Genomic DNA, 14,504 nt, shown 5'->3' with positions numbered 1-14,504 from the left:
AATGACAGATCCTGTGATGATACAGGGGCACAAGTTCGCAAGGAACTCACTGACAAAGCAACAGTAGTCAATCCTTGAGATACGCTAAAGTCGTGGAAACCGACAGAATAAAGTCTATGTCCAAAGAAAAGAGTTTCTACACCTGGAGAAAAAAATATGGTAACAATCGTGATCCCAGATCCACCTTTGGCAGAGGCTCAATAAGCAAAACCATAGCCAGGGGTAGTAGCATGATGGTTTTCAGGAGCATCATGGCTGTCACGGCTCCGTCGACTCTCCCGGCTCACTGCTCGATCGGGTCGCTCGTCAAGGTGATAGCCCGAATCGACTAAGCGGTCCATGCTGCCAGTGGGACTCTGTCGTCCTTTGTGATCGAACTGGTCACGGTAAGGTTCATAGGGACCGGTAAAGTTGAATTTGCTCATCTCGGCATAGTCTTTACGAGGAGGATTGTCCATGAGAAGAGATTCGCGAGCGTCCAAGGGAGTGAGGTCATCCATGTCGCGATTCATCTTGTCTATAACGGCAGATGATATATTAGCGTCGCTGTAATCAATCCAGAGGTCCGAAAATGTTTTGACTTACCGGCTTCTCTTCTCCGTTTGGCATGAGGGTTCTCACGACAGCAGAGGAGTATGGCGTTGACGCAAATCAAAATAGCTAAGATACCCGTGAAGCCAGCCTGAACCGCAATGAGAACAATGCCAGTGATCGTTTTCGTTGTCTCCGAAAGACCGAGCTCGTCCACAAAAACCAGAACAAGAACAACAGACAAAACACGTACAAGTTGTACACTTGTGTTGATCCATTGGCTTGACTTGACCACGTACGGTCGATTCCACAGCAGCATGGCTAACATAAGCGCTTCAACAATAAGCTGACCAGCACTTTGTGCAAGGCCATGACCATTTCCAGCCGCGATGATACAACCCTTAGCAAACATGTACACAATTGCGGGCACGAAAATCCACCAGTAATCCTTCTTGTAGTTATCGTAGAAGAGACTGTACTTGCGCCAGGTCTCGCCATCGTCGTACAAGCGAGATGCATCACCTTCGGACTTTTTGAACTTCCGTGCCAAATACGCAATGCGAATGCCGAAGTAAAGGAGCACAGCGGTGAATACAACCAGAGCAACAGCAGCCAGAATTTTTGCAGCCCAAGAATCTCCGCTGCTAAGTTGGTATACACACCAGATGACCCAAATTCCATACAGGATCAAGATCAAGTTGGTGATTGTTCGCCCAAGGAGACCCCAATAGTCCTTGCGAAAGCTGGAAAGCTTTTGAGGGAAAGACCCATACAAAGCCCATACCTCGAGAATGACCTTGAGAAGTAGAATGCCCACGGTGATAGCGGCGACGAGGATAGCAAATATTAGCAGCACGGTCATGAAGGTATTCCCTTGAGGCACAGTCAATTGCTCTGCATAGGCCTCTATCCCTGAAACCACATGCTGTAAACCACTGCCGCTGCTCGTACTATCGCTGGTACTGTTGGTGGTAGTGGAATTGGAAGTAGTGAGCTCGCGCGAGACGAGGTTGGCAGCGCTAACTACCCAGTCGTACGCGCGCTTCGACTTGGTGCTTGAATCTGATGAGGAGCCACTCGAATAAACCAAAGTTGCGTTCATGAGATATGCGTAGCTGTTTTCCGTAAGATTACCACCTGTCACTCGGCGGAAGCTATCAATAGACTCCTGCATTTGGCCCCAAGGGATAAGGCCTGTGCTGAAGGCGAAATTCTTGGCAAAGCTGCGGTAAACCGTAGGGTAACTGACGCTAAGCATGCCGTTTGTAGCCATTGTGTGAAACCAAGTCATGACATCGCCGAAAGAAGGACTGGATGTCGAAGCTCCAGGGTGGCCAGCAGCACCTAGAGCAGACAGCCCACTTACAGCCAGAGCCGCTCCTGCCACGCCAGCAGCAGCATAAGACACACCTGCAATTTGCATCGTCTTGCCGTTACTCAATTGTGTTTGAACGCAAGCGAGCTCATCATCATTGTTATTTTTCGACAGCAACTCTAATTTCACTTGGCCATCGAGGTCAGGAATGGCGAAGGCAATCGAAGGTATCTCACTGGCGATGGAATCGGGAACCTGCATTTGTCCCTGAGCTTCAAAGCTGCCGGCCGGCACCGGGCAAAGGGCAGCCGTGTAATACTCGGTGCCGCATGGGTCGAAGGTTTTGGAGTAGAGTTCATTGCCGTATGCATAGATTGTGATGGAGCCGGTCACATTTTGTTCTTTCGAGTTAGTACCGCCGACGTTGTAAACGAGTTCGTTTGTTGATTTGGTGTAGGTGACGTCTAGACTAGTGACTTGAATGGCTGAGTCTGTCAGACACGTTGATAACCCATTAGTACTCAATGTGTCCGCAGCCAGAGTTTGAGAAGCCCATAGGCCCAACGTAGCCAGCGTGATTTGTGTAACGAGAGTGGTCCGCATTTTCGTTTAGCAAAAAGCAGACTTCGTGGGATCTTGAACTCAAAGTGTCAACATCCAGAACCTAGATTGCTCGCCCCAATGTAAGAGTGAGTGGTGAGTCAGGTCGAGATGGTGCCTATTATTGAGATGTGTGAGGAACCCCTTGTCCGGTGAAATCGCACAGCGACTTGATAACAACGAGGTCCCGAGGGTCAACAGGTTCAACCTGGACAAAAAAAGAACAAAGGCGACGATTCGGGTTGGAAGCCGACAGTCGAGGAGGCGTCTTTTGCGGGTGGTAGAAAATGAATGGCAGGGCACGCCCGGAATCCCTCACTTGCTGGACCTCCTGTCTCTTGCTAGGTCCAGCAATGATGAGATACGTGAATCAGGCCGTATCGGGTCTTGGAGAGTGGTTTTGCAGGATCTCCCAAGAGGCAGTTCTTCAGTGGGCAATATTCGCTTGACTTTGTTAGGAGATTTTGGGGGAAGAGGTTATCAACAATACAACAACGAAAGCGAGAGAAAGATCGAGCAAAAAGAGTGTACAAGGGATATGAATCGACGTCAATCCCAGCCAAAGCAAAGCGGACAAAGCAATGTCAGAGATATAGAGGTAGAGAAGGAAAAGATCTGAGAAAGACGGGAGAAAGAAGTACAAACTACTAAGGAATAATGAGTGTGTGTGTGTGTTAATGGGAAGTGGATAGGATGGAGACAAGCGGTAAAAGGAGGGGGAAGGAAAGGAAGAGAGGAACGGAGATGGATGGAGGAGAGATTAGGGATAGGTAAATTGGCTAACTACTGGTTAGTTACTGTTAACTAGGTACTCCGTTAGCCTGTAGCTTGGACATTTCCAATGATAAATTACAATTTTGCTACCTGCGTAGACGAAGAAGAGATTGGCGTCACTAAATATTGAAGCGCTCGAGCGGGCGGAACGGGATGAGACCGTGACCACTAAAGCTGGATTAGAATTAGCCAGGGGCTATGAAACTGAAGCATGAAGAACTGATAGGCTAAGGGCAGCCGCGCCCCCACAACCCTGTTACAAGCTTAGTCATATTCAGACTAGTCTCCCCCGACGTTAACTAGGTACGGAGTACGGAGTACTAACTATGGACTCATTTGGAAGTACAGAGTAATTTACCCAGTATGTACGGAATACTGTACAGTGTATTCCGTACAAAGTGTGAATTGGCATTGTGGGAAAAGGGATATTCCTCAGTAGGATCAATCACAAGACCAAATGGCCAGACTGTGGGTAGTTGTTATATGGACTTACTACACTCCGTATAATTACACTGTAGTTAGCCTTCTATGAGTACCAGGTTTTCGTACGTACTACTAATAATAACTACTGTCACCTATGTACCATCCATGATTCCTTCCACCCCCACCCCCTTTTAACTCAAGTTCAAACAGCGGTTTCTGGTTGGTGTCAGCGACGGGTCGGGACAGACCCAGCTGTTCGAGTAGCCGGCAACTTGGCGCCCTATCCCAGTCTAGACTCTTCCCAGACCAACCGCACGATAGTGACTACGCCCAATACAAAGAGCCACACTCTCCATGACGAACGCAGGCTAATACTACGCGACCGTTGGAAAGAAAATGAACTAAAGATGAAGACAAAAAGATAACTTAGGATCAAGTTTGGTGGGGTGGGAGGCAGCAGGAAGTAAAAGGAAAAAGAGAACGACAAAAAGGGAGGATGAGAAAGACTGAGGCGTCCAAAGAAAAGACATCTCTAGCTCTCAGGGCTGGCAAAAATGACTCCGTAGAAAGTCGAGACAGACCGAACAACCAACCAACCAGCCAACCAGCCAACCAGCCAGCTAACCAACCACACTTTCCTAGGACAAACAAAGCAAAGCCCGTTCTGCCCCACTGTCCTGAAATCACCCCAGACTCCCAGACAATAAGTCAGACGCAGACTACTAAGTACGTACTCGGAGTACAAGTAACTACCACCAGAATTAACCAATGCTCCGCACATAGTTGGTAATTGACCAGATTGGGGCCACAACCCGTCCTTCACGGTTCTCTTCGAAAACCGTACGAGAAACTGACAGGCTGACGGGCAGAGCAATAGTTCCATTTCCTCTCTTCAAGTGGTCGATCAATCGTGGATTCGGAACCACATCAAAGGTTTTGTTCACTTGCCTGCGCTACCACGATCCAACATTCGTGGACTTAAGCTTTAAATTTTCGAATTGAATTGAACCTGGTGGGTCAACCTGTTTTGCTAAGACCCATCTTAGAGTGAAGCTTGGCTGGGGGGCCTGGCTGGACACTTGGGGGCACTTGGGAGCACTTGGGGGCACCTTGAGGCACCTTTCGTCATCTGTTTGACACAAGCGAAAAGATTACTATGCCTGAATGTTACCGTGACTTATCCCATTGCCTCCGGCCCCAGCGGGCGGCACAAAACCAGCACCAGAGACTCATGCTGGTCTGTCCAGACAACACAGTGTCTTTCCCAGGTCGAATTGGTAGACCAGAAGCACCCACTCGGATCAAGGCTAAGCCAGTCGCCATGCTGCGTACTTACTCCGATGGACTGCAGAAGGTTTATAGTTATCTGATCCGAACCATGTAAGTTTATCTCAGGCTGCTTATGGACTGAAAGGGATGATTGAAGGCTTCTGCTTTACCCGCTCTGTCGGCTGAGGAAAATGGCCAAAGTAGATCAATGGAACAAGACGTGGAGTAAAACTACTGTCTTATGTGCTAACGGGGACCAATTCTGGGTACAGTACAAGCTTGCATGAGTGGAAATCTAGAGGAGCCGTCCAATCTGTCGGACGTCTCCCTTTGTTGCTATTTCCCAGACCCAGTCACTGGCTTTTTTTGCCTGTTCCAACCCTAAGATAGGGCTGCACTGGCCGGTAAACTTCTCTCTTAACTGACTGTCAGTCATTGGCGCATCAAGACTACCGATGGCATGATGCACATGTCGTCTAATTGTATCATCGCCAGCGCTTAACTCGGCCACAATCTGACATTCATCCGTGCGAATATCATGCGCTACTGTAGCGATGATCTTCTCACGCATTCGTATAATTTCTGGATTGGTCACAACAGCATCCTCGTATTGTGCTGGCGTTGCCTTTCCATATACCAGAGCAACGGCGCCGCCGTGATAGACACTAAACTTCGCCTGCAATCCATCAAGAGGTTGGGCCTTGCCAGTTAACTCTAACACCAATGGATGAACAGTAATTCGGACCTTTTCCACGGCATCCAGTGGTAGCCTCCGTCCGCGGAGTTCGTTATGAAGCCAGATGCAGCCATCAATGACTGGATGCTTAACGATTCCGCACGGAAAGGGCTTGAATGTGTTTTTCTCTATTTCCCATTGATCTCCAGCTGTCAATCTGGCCATCTGTTCTTGTAGCTTGTCATCATGACTAATGACCTGCACCCATCCTCTTTTAGCCTCCAAGGCCTGCATGGAGCTGCTATACCCATTTGATGCCAGTATAGCGGCTAGAAGTCCGTTCTGGGCTGCCCGACCCGGATGGAAGGACTTGGTATGCGAGCCAAACATTTCACGAAGACCGGTAACTTGCGTGGCAGCGATGCCAATAGCATGGGCCGTCTTCTCAGGTGAGAGGTTCAGGAGACGCGAGACTGCTACGGCTGCTCCGATGGAGCCCGTCGAACCAGTTATATGCCTGGTCAAAAGACCTGTTAGTTTAAGAAGTGAGTACTGGTCAGGTCGTACTCACCAGCCCACATCGTAGTGGCTCGGCCAGACTGCTAGTCCAATCTTGCATTCAAGTTCAATCCCAGCAGCAAGGGCAGTGAGAAACTCAGCGCCTGATACGGGTTGATCAAGCGACTGGGCGATACTCAGAAGGGCAGCCGCCACAGGGCCTGTTGGGTGAATGATGGTCTCTAGGTGGGTGTCATCATAATCATGGACGTGCGATGCGATGCCATTGAGCAATGCTGCATGCTGCGCGTCCACCCGGGTGCCAAAAGCACCCAGTAAGGACGAAGTCGGGGCGCCAAAAAACCGAGAAAGGGAGCTGCGCGCGATTGAAACGGCGGGGTGGTTGCTGCCCCCAACAGCGCACCCGACCCAGTTGTAAAAACTGCGGGCGGTCGCATCAAGCACATTAGGAGGAATGCAGGACGGATTGAGTGAGGAGACCCAGCGTGCAGCATGCAAAGTAGCCATCTCAAACAAAAGCAAAAAAAAAAAAAAAAAAAAAAAAAAAAAAAAAAAAAAAAAAAAAAAAAAAAGAGAGGTTTTTTTTTTTTTTTTAAAAAAAAAAAAAAAAGAAAAAAAGAAAAAAAGAAAAAAAGAAAAAAAAGCGAGGTGTAGAGGATGAGATGGGGGGCGATGAAAGTGTCGCGCAGTGGAGCGGATAATGGTCATTTTGCCGTGTAACCGTTTATTATATGATGATCCACGTGAGTTTGAATCATATCGCAATTCTTGATTCATCATCATTACTACTGGATACTAAGAGCTACAAACGCTGCACCGTAACATTCCTGTTGCACCTTGCAATGGGAAAACGCCAGAGCTTTATTTTCGTCCTGATTTCTCCTGCATCTCACGCATTGCAGCCCGAGCACTTCGACTCCCCCCTAGCTTGGGTCCCCGGGGAGCTTCAGTTTTGGTGGTTTTGGTATTTCTCGCTCTTGCCACTCGACGACGGGACTGAATCGCATCGAGAAAATCTTTTCGGAATTGTTCTGCCACTCGGTCGTCGGCGGCTTGGCCATCCGCTTCCCCTACTCCATCTTCCTCGTCTTCCAATGGGCCATCATAGACGTCCACTAAATTTCGGTTAGAGATTATTGTTGGAAAAACCAGGGACCTTGAGAAAGAGACTCACATTTACTTTCTCGTAACACTTCTTCAACTAGTCGATCTCTTTCGACATCCTCTCTGGTTCGTCGATTCCGGTTGCGCCATGATCTCAACTCCTTCCCTGAAGATGTCGCCTTGGAGTCAGCTTCTACCGCGGAGGCCAATTCGTTGTCGTTCCCAGCAAGCTTTCTCGTAGCTGCTTCAGTCCGAGCGATATTTTGTAATTTGGTTTCCTGACCAAGGTCTATTTCGTGCAATTTTCCCAGCGACGCCGGTTCACGTTTTGGTAGGTCAGCTACCGGCGGAGCAGGTGGCCCTGTGTTTAACGTGGATGAGTTATCACGAGTCTCCTCCGTCGACACGCTGCCTCGATATCGCTTAGCCATCTCGGATTCTATGTAAGCCATCCTTAGCTCGTTAGCCAACATTGCGAAACAACACTGAATGGATATACATAAGAATGGGAATGGTACGTTTCATACATATGCTTATCAACGTCCACCGTCTGACCTGTATGCGCTGTGAACCTATCACACATCGCTTGCAACCTTTCACTCTCCAAGTCTTCAGCTGTCGCATGAGTTAGACTTGTCTGGCTGTCACCCTCGAGCGTTGGCCGTGAGGTGGCCGAGAATTCGATGCCTCCCTTGCGAGTCCGTTGCAATCGCCGGAGACGAGCAGCATCTAAAATATTCTTTGCTTTCAAGCCACCCGACTGAGGCAGAGACGAGGGTCCATCCAACGACTGGCCAGTGTCCTCCGTGATAGTGACTTGAGCATGCTCTGAGCTGTCCTCCAGTCGCCGTCGCAAGAACTTTCTCTTCTTCACTGGGCGGAAGAGAGAAGCCGGGTTAATTTCTGTGTCCATGGTCGCAATATGGAGGCAAAAACCATGCCAAAATTGACCGCGAGGCAGATCGAGTAAAAAAGGATGCCTGGATGAGAACGAGCAGTAGACGACAACGAGGTTGAAGTTGCTTGGGGGTGGTTGATGGTGATTACTGTGTAGTGGTTGGCACTGGCGGGTAAATTACTAGCTACGGCGCCGGGGGCGATCGTGGGCGATTATTCATTCCTTCAATGCATGGAATCATCATTCAGTTCCCGCGGCCGTGCAGTAGATTCATTCCCTTCGTTTTTGGTCGCCCAAGGGCAGCTGGCTATAGGAAAAACCCCCTTGGACTACCCTCCTCTTTTCTTACTTTCTCGCTTCAGGCACTAGACCGCATAATACCAAGCCAAATCATACGAAACCATTCTTACTCCCACCTCTATCTGGACAACCCTTTCGGCCATGAACCCTTCCATTCCACCCTCAACAGCCGAGTACGGCGGAGGTATGTTGAGAACCCAATTGTGCACCATTAAGGAATCGCTTTTATCTCCCAGCTATAGTTGAAGAGAAGCGATGTGACTTCTGGCACTTGCTAACCGCTGGGTATGTGCAGATGAGGTTTCTGCGATCGTGCTTGACCCGGGCTACTCCACGACACGCGCAGGATTCGCCGGCGAAGACACGCCTAAATCATTAATCCCGACGTGCTACGGTAAATATACCTACGATGGTCAGGAAAAATTGATATTTGGGGACGATATTTTCGTCACGCCGCGTCCTGGCCTTGCAATCAACAACCCGATGGGTCGAGATGGGATAGTGGAAGATTGGGATATGGCCGAGAGAGTCTGGGAATATTCATTCACTTCGCGCCTTACAGGACCGAAACCAGGGAACCCATTGCAGAATGGATTGAATGATGCCCATGAAAGCGAGCTACCCATCGAGATGGAGGGTGTGGAAACCGAAGAGAAGCCTCTCGCGGATAGCCCGTTGTTGATGTCGGAACCTGGTTGGAATCCGACAAAGGCTCGCGAAAAGACCATCGAGATCGCTATGGAAAAATGGGGTACTCCAGCCTTCTATCTTGCAAGAAATGGCGTTCTCGCAGCGTAAGTCGCCTTGAACTACTATCTAGGTCAGTCTTATTCATTATCTCACTCCCTATTTCTAGCTTCGCGGCCGGCAAGGCGTCTGCGTTAGTTATCGACATCGGCGCTTCCAATATTTCCGTAACCCCGGTTCATGATGGCATGATTTTGAAGCGAGGGGTTCAGCACTCCCCCCTTGGAGGAGACTATATCTCATCGCAACTTCGCGCGCTCTTCAAGTTGAACACACCGCAACCGATTTCTCTGACACCACACTATCTCATCTCCTCTAAAGTTGCTGTAGATGCAGGACAGCCTCCACAAGTCAAATATAAGACATTTGCTCCCGAGAAGGCACCGGATGCAACCTATCGCGCTCTTCTCGAGGAACGGACGCTATGTGAATTTAAGGAATGCGTGGTCCAAGTTTGGCCTGGGCCTAATAAGCTTTCTGCAGCGGGTCCCAATGGAGTCTCGAATGAAGACCTCGCTAAAGCCAGTCCCGGACGGCCTTTCGAGTTCCCTGACGGCTATAATCAGGTCTTCGGAGTCGATCGTTATCGAGTTGTCGAGTCCCTGTTTGACGCAAAGGCAGCAATCTCAGATCCTGAATCGGTATCTCCAGCACCCACGCAGGCGCAGACAGTGCCCGAACTTATCAAAAATGCATTGAACGGCGTTGATGTGGACGTTCGACCACATCTGTTGGCGAATGTTGTTGTGACAGGCGCGTCCAGCTTGCTCTACGGATTCACAGACCGCCTGAACCAAGAGCTAATGCAGATGTACCCGGGGCCGCGCGTGCGCATATCGGCTCCAGGAAACACTGCAGAACGCAAATTCGGCTCTTGGATCGGCGGAAGTATTCTGGCTAGTCTCGGAACTTTTCATCAATTATGGATTTCGAAGAAAGAATTCGAGGAACATGGTCCTAACATTGTCGAGAAACGGTGTAAATAGGGTATTGTTTGTTTGCCATTCTTACACTACCTTAGGAATTGCAAGATCTGCACGGTATCCGTTGCAGTACTTTTCTTATTTCTCTCCAAATTGGTCTTGTGCTTTTTCTTGTTATGAAGACCAGGGGTTGAACAAATTCACTAGAAAGTCCATTTTGTTAATATCATGTTGTCGGCTTTTCCTAGGAAACTTTGCCCAATGAAAGTACAAGTCACGGGAGGGTGCAGTCTTCATTTTCCAACATCCCCTGCTCATCAAATTATACCACTGTAAGTTAGTGAAAGGCAGTATTCAAAATAAGCCTCAATTCAGGCATCATCGACGAATGACCAGACTCAAACGGCCGCTAACGTGGCTCGGCTCGTCCAGCGAAGATTCTTTCTGATCCCTGGTTGATATCAGGCTTCAATCCCAGGTGCTCATGTGGTCATTGATGCGCAGCTGGAGAACGCTGCTGCACGTATGCCGTTCTCATATGTATAGAAGGAAGAGCCGTAATCACCGGTTGCATAACTTCTTTCCGCGTTCTTGCACCATCGTTGGTGGTAACCTTGATCTTGAGCGTCTTAAGCTCCTGGGGCAGGCTTGTCTGGGCTGGGAACAGGTGGAAGCGAGGTGCAGTATTGGGTTTCGGCTTTAGTGAGTAGGTATTGAGCGTCTCTGGGTCTTTCTTGGGGACCCATGCCATATCTTCATTTGAGGATTGCGCGCAAACATCAGTCTTCGTCCCACGCACAGCACCATTATGTTTAGACGACCCGGTGTGAAATTTACTCCACGGTCCATCTTTCTGAAGACCAGAATTCATCTCAACAACCCCATTCTCATTGCGCGCTGCAATATCCCAGGCATCTTGCACGCGGTCAGACTTAAAAAACTGCAAGAGCTGGGCTTTCAACGTCTCGCGCCTGAGTGATACGTGAGGCATAGGTGGCTTGTCGGCTTGCGTAGTAGCGGAGTCTCCTTCATGTCTTGTGCTCTTATGCAGGAATTTGAGGTGGTTCAAAGAAATGCTTCGAGCCCTTGATGCCCTAGATGCAGCCGTCGAAGGTCTCTGGACTGGCTGACCCTGAGGTTCCATCGGCTTCGACGTAGATCTGGAGAGCGTGACTAAGTTCCGCCGAATGCTTGGGGCAAATACTTTCGAGGTTTCGGTTTCCGCAATTTCAGTGACAGATGCTGCTGTACTTGTTATTTGGAAAGGGCTCTGTTCGGCGCTTCTCCCGGCCGCCCTTAAATTTGGAACACTTTTCTGCGCCAGCCTTCGGCGCTCTGTCGGCCAGGTAGTAGACACTGATTGTGGGAGATCTGGGGCACGAGGAAGAGGTTTGGATAAAGCGGAAGAGCAGGTTGTGGCACTGGGACGACCCTCAAAGACTCGTTCCTTAAGCGATCGTCCTCGCAGGAGCCGATTAGAGCGCTGTGCTGGTATTGAGGAGAACTACACTTATGTTAGGACTCACAAATGTTGAGAATCATGGTATCATTCAATACTGACCACGGACTTTCGGCTTGCCACGCCGACACGTTGCTGCATTTCAGCTATAGCCAAGCCAAGTTGACCAAGTGCATCTTGAAGGGCCACTCCCTTTTGCTGAAGCTCTGAGAACGCATCATTCCAACCCTCTGCATTCGATAGCATGGCATTATAGATAGCTACCATTCTCGCAGGCAATGGGTCATACTCATTTGCCGATTCTAGAAGGTATTTCCAAAGGGCACCAATCGCTTCCCCTCCCTTCTGTATGTCCTTCAGGGCATCCTGGACTGCGATCGTGAATCTCTCAACCGCATGTTCAATCCGCTCATTGTAGTCTATTATCGAGAGACGAAAGCTACGGTCACTCAGCATCTCGTCGAAACAATTTAAGTTCCTCAGAGGTAGACTAAGATACTGTAAGCGTGTTCGCACATCAAGCTGTATAAGGGAAAAATCCTCCGCTGTTCTCCCTAAGAATCCATCTACTTCGTCCACGTGGGATTGAAGAATTTTTAGAACTTCCGTATCTGACTTGGCCAATCCTCCGACCAGAAGATAGACACCGAAAGACATTTGGGCGGTAAGCTTCCAGAGTGGATGGTATCTGCCAAACTTCAGCATGTCATATCACAGCAGAGCGATCTGTAACGACTTCTGACCCGACTACTTACTGCTCATCTGCTCTTTGGCGCCATTTTCGACCACAGAGTCGCTCATATTTCGGTGTCTCAAGGAGATCTCGGCGTCTCGTTTGAGCATCAAGCTCGATTGAATGTGATTTTGCTATATGGCGGGTCTCCGCTATCGACTCTTCAAACGCGCCCTGCAGCTTGGGGATCGGATGTGTCGAAAATTGGCCGATATGCCTGCTCGACACGATGTAGTCACCTCGCCCTGCTGAGGAAACATCAGCAGGGGCGGCGTGGTCTTCTTGTTTCGCAAACACGTCGGCCATGAAGAAAATCGCAGGTCTGTCACGTTGCACGGTTCGACTCACAAGAGACTTTACGACAAAATCTCCAATTGCATTCGGCAGTGGGCGCGACCGTGGAGAACTACCCCTTCTACAGGCTTATTTCCGCGAGATGTGCAGGTTATACCCCATCAGACAGTGCAGGCCGGGTGGAGGAGCCCATTGCAAATCAAGCTGTGGAAAATCTCGGCGTTGAGATTGGTGCAAGACGGGATGCACAGAAGTTGAATGATGGCAAGATGTGGCACTTGGAAGATCAAGAAGCGAAAGACGAACGAAAGAATAAACTCAAGAAGGAAAGAGAAAGAAGAAAAGAGAAAGAAAACAGAGTTAGATGAGAAGCCAGTCGCGAGGGACAAGCTGGAAAATACCCTCGTGGAGCGTTGAAAGCGGAGGATGTTATCTTTCACGGACTCTCTGCTGCACTCAGTACGAAAATAGATCGAGCTGCATGTGGTAGTTGATACAAGGTACTGGATGGTCTCCGTCGTTGGTTGGAATGGATCTTTCATTACCTGAATATTCGACAGGGGAGTGTTCGAGGATCCAAGTCGCCCGGGTCACAGGAGTATACAGGAAGAAGAATGGTGAGGAAAAGACGGTGGTGATGGTGCTGGAGGAGGAGAGAAGCAAAGATCACCTCAGACCGAATTTATGGAAGGATAGTTAACAAGTAGGATAGTTACTCTTTATTAAAGGCCAGCAGTCAACTAACCTAGGTAGGTAGTATTACTCCCTACTCCGTACATCTTTAATTACATACAACAGAGCCAATAAGTTAACTTAGACAAATAAGCCGGCAGTCCCCTCGATAAATTCTTTCTTACCGTAGTCAACCGTATTCTTCCCTAGTGTGGAAAGGCGAAAAGGGGCGGGGTCGGGTCTAGACTTTGGACTCCATCATAGACTCCTACTGTACTTATTTACTTTGTTGATAGCAATCGAACTCGCAATCTGGATGATACGTGTACATAGCTACTGGTAGTTACCCTCCCTCCTCCTCCTTCTTCCTTTCCTTGCTTTGCACGGCCACAACTAAGTTTAGGTCTTCACCATCTATTGCAAATGTCACTATGAAGATATTCTTCCTACTCGTCCAACAAGATAGAGATCATCGGCAATTCAACAAATAGAATACTCCGGCAACTCAAAATCGTGCCTACGGATTAGCCCGGTGGATTCCCAAGGTGCCAAGCCAAGATGAGCCTCCCGAAAGCACAGCTTCCCAACGGAGTCATTCAATCGATAACCAAATTTGAATGAATGGAGTCCTATCGCGCAGCATTATGCCTAGGGCTAATCCGCACTCAAAAGACCAAATCCCAAATGTTAGAGCGGGGAGCAAGGTTTAGAATTTCTCTGACGAAAAGTCGATATCGGCGAATTGGCTGCACTCGTGGTCGGAGGCGCTAAGGTGCTGTGACCCCAAAGTATCGGATGGCGCTTGCGGTTGTAGAGATATATCTTTCTTCCAGATAAGTTGGCCTACGCAGCGTCCGGGTTTCGAAACATTTTTCTGAAGGAGGGATTTTCGTCCAAGTCGGGCCAGAGTCTCTGCAGTAGGCACTTAAGATTTTTCGAGCTGGCACAGTAGGCTCCCAGGTCAGTTTTGGATTGATTCAAGTGGGTAATAAGATTGCTTGGGCCAAATTGCTGCTTTATAACTCCCCTTGGATAATGTCAAGTCATATGGAACAATCAGCAGTGGGGCTAGATCTCAGTGGATTTGATAGCTACGATGGAGTATATTCGGACTGCTGCAATGTCCCGACGATCCCGGGGAGGACATCAACAAGCCTGTTTGTTGGTATCTTGCAGAAAGGATGCAGACAACGGGGGAGTATACTTCTAGAAAAACTTCACTACTCTTAGCATTTCTTTCAGAAACGGTGTTTCCTTGCTAACTCGA

General features: G+C 48.9%; 5 protein-coding genes across 5 annotated transcripts; 1 reads left to right on the top strand and 4 right to left on the bottom strand.

The window, feature by feature from the left end:
* Positions 1 to 137: 137 nt before the first annotated feature.
* On the bottom strand, positions 138 to 2,591 carry BP01DRAFT_195914 (transient receptor potential ion channel family protein). Its single transcript, XM_025570986.1, has 2 exons — positions 586 to 2,591; positions 138 to 517 (listed from the first exon to the last, which is right to left on the bottom strand). Exons 1-2 carry the CDS (start codon positions 2,447 to 2,449, stop codon positions 198 to 200), a joined length of 2,184 nt encoding a protein of 727 aa, XP_025433709.1. The 5' UTR covers positions 2,450 to 2,591; the 3' UTR covers positions 138 to 197.
* A 2,427-nt stretch (positions 2,592 to 5,018) lies between these two features.
* On the bottom strand, positions 5,019 to 6,615 carry BP01DRAFT_414053 (MmgE/PrpD family protein; the record flags this gene model as incomplete). Its single annotated transcript, XM_025579033.1, has 2 exons — positions 5,019 to 6,105; positions 6,160 to 6,615. Coding segments are annotated over 2 exons (1,354 nt in total), but the record flags the coding sequence as incomplete, so codon positions are not given.
* Positions 6,616 to 6,867: 252 nt separating this feature from the next.
* BP01DRAFT_335192 (telomere length and silencing 1 family protein) lies at positions 6,868 to 8,259 on the bottom strand. Its single transcript, XM_025573184.1, has 3 exons — positions 7,739 to 8,259; positions 7,282 to 7,664; positions 6,868 to 7,222 (listed from the first exon to the last, which is right to left on the bottom strand). Exons 1-3 carry the CDS (start codon positions 8,122 to 8,124, stop codon positions 6,969 to 6,971), a joined length of 1,023 nt encoding a protein of 340 aa, XP_025433707.1. The 5' UTR covers positions 8,125 to 8,259; the 3' UTR covers positions 6,868 to 6,968.
* Positions 8,260 to 8,340: 81 nt separating this feature from the next.
* Positions 8,341 to 10,402, top strand: BP01DRAFT_421453 (actin family protein). Its single transcript, XM_025579514.1, has 3 exons — positions 8,341 to 8,593; positions 8,705 to 9,203; positions 9,266 to 10,402. Exons 1-3 carry the CDS (start codon positions 8,551 to 8,553, stop codon positions 10,140 to 10,142), a joined length of 1,419 nt encoding a protein of 472 aa, XP_025433706.1. The 5' UTR covers positions 8,341 to 8,550; the 3' UTR covers positions 10,143 to 10,402.
* A 167-nt stretch (positions 10,403 to 10,569) lies between these two features.
* Positions 10,570 to 12,577, bottom strand: BP01DRAFT_363536 (uncharacterized protein; the record flags this gene model as incomplete). The annotated part of the gene is made up of 3 exons (XM_025576283.1): positions 10,570 to 11,583; positions 11,641 to 12,226; positions 12,294 to 12,577. 3 exons carry the CDS (start codon positions 12,575 to 12,577, stop codon positions 10,570 to 10,572), a joined length of 1,884 nt encoding a protein of 627 aa, XP_025433705.1.
* Between the last annotated feature and the right edge of the window lie 1,927 nt (positions 12,578 to 14,504).

This window comes from Aspergillus saccharolyticus, assembly GCF_003184585.1.
Source record: "Aspergillus saccharolyticus JOP 1030-1 unplaced genomic scaffold BP01scaffold_6, whole genome shotgun sequence".
Taxonomy (NCBI): domain Eukaryota; kingdom Fungi; phylum Ascomycota; class Eurotiomycetes; order Eurotiales; family Aspergillaceae; genus Aspergillus; species Aspergillus saccharolyticus.
Note: the sequence above shows the minus strand (reverse complement) of the source record. Positions and strands in the feature narration are given on the sequence as shown.

Coding starts and splice junctions, on each gene's coding strand:
- BP01DRAFT_195914 (XM_025570986.1), bottom strand. CDS start 2,449: ATGCGGACCACTCTCGTTACACAAATCACGCTGGCTACGTTGGGCCTA. Junction 518..585: donor CAAACGGAGAAGAGAAGCCG/GTAAGTCAAAAC, acceptor CTGCCGTTATAG/ACAAGATGAATCGCGACATG.
- BP01DRAFT_335192 (XM_025573184.1), bottom strand. CDS start 8,124: ATGGACACAGAAATTAACCCGGCTTCTCTCTTCCGCCCAGTGAAGAAG. Junction 7,665..7,738: donor GTGGACGTTGATAAGCATAT/GTATGAAACGTA, acceptor TAACGAGCTAAG/GATGGCTTACATAGAATCCG. Junction 7,223..7,281: donor AGTGTTACGAGAAAGTAAAT/GTGAGTCTCTTT, acceptor ACCGAAATTTAG/TGGACGTCTATGATGGCCCA.
- BP01DRAFT_421453 (XM_025579514.1), top strand. CDS start 8,551: ATGAACCCTTCCATTCCACCCTCAACAGCCGAGTACGGCGGAG. Junction 8,594..8,704: donor AACAGCCGAGTACGGCGGAG/GTATGTTGAGAA, acceptor GGGTATGTGCAG/ATGAGGTTTCTGCGATCGTG. Junction 9,204..9,265: donor AGAAATGGCGTTCTCGCAGC/GTAAGTCGCCTT, acceptor CCCTATTTCTAG/CTTCGCGGCCGGCAAGGCGT.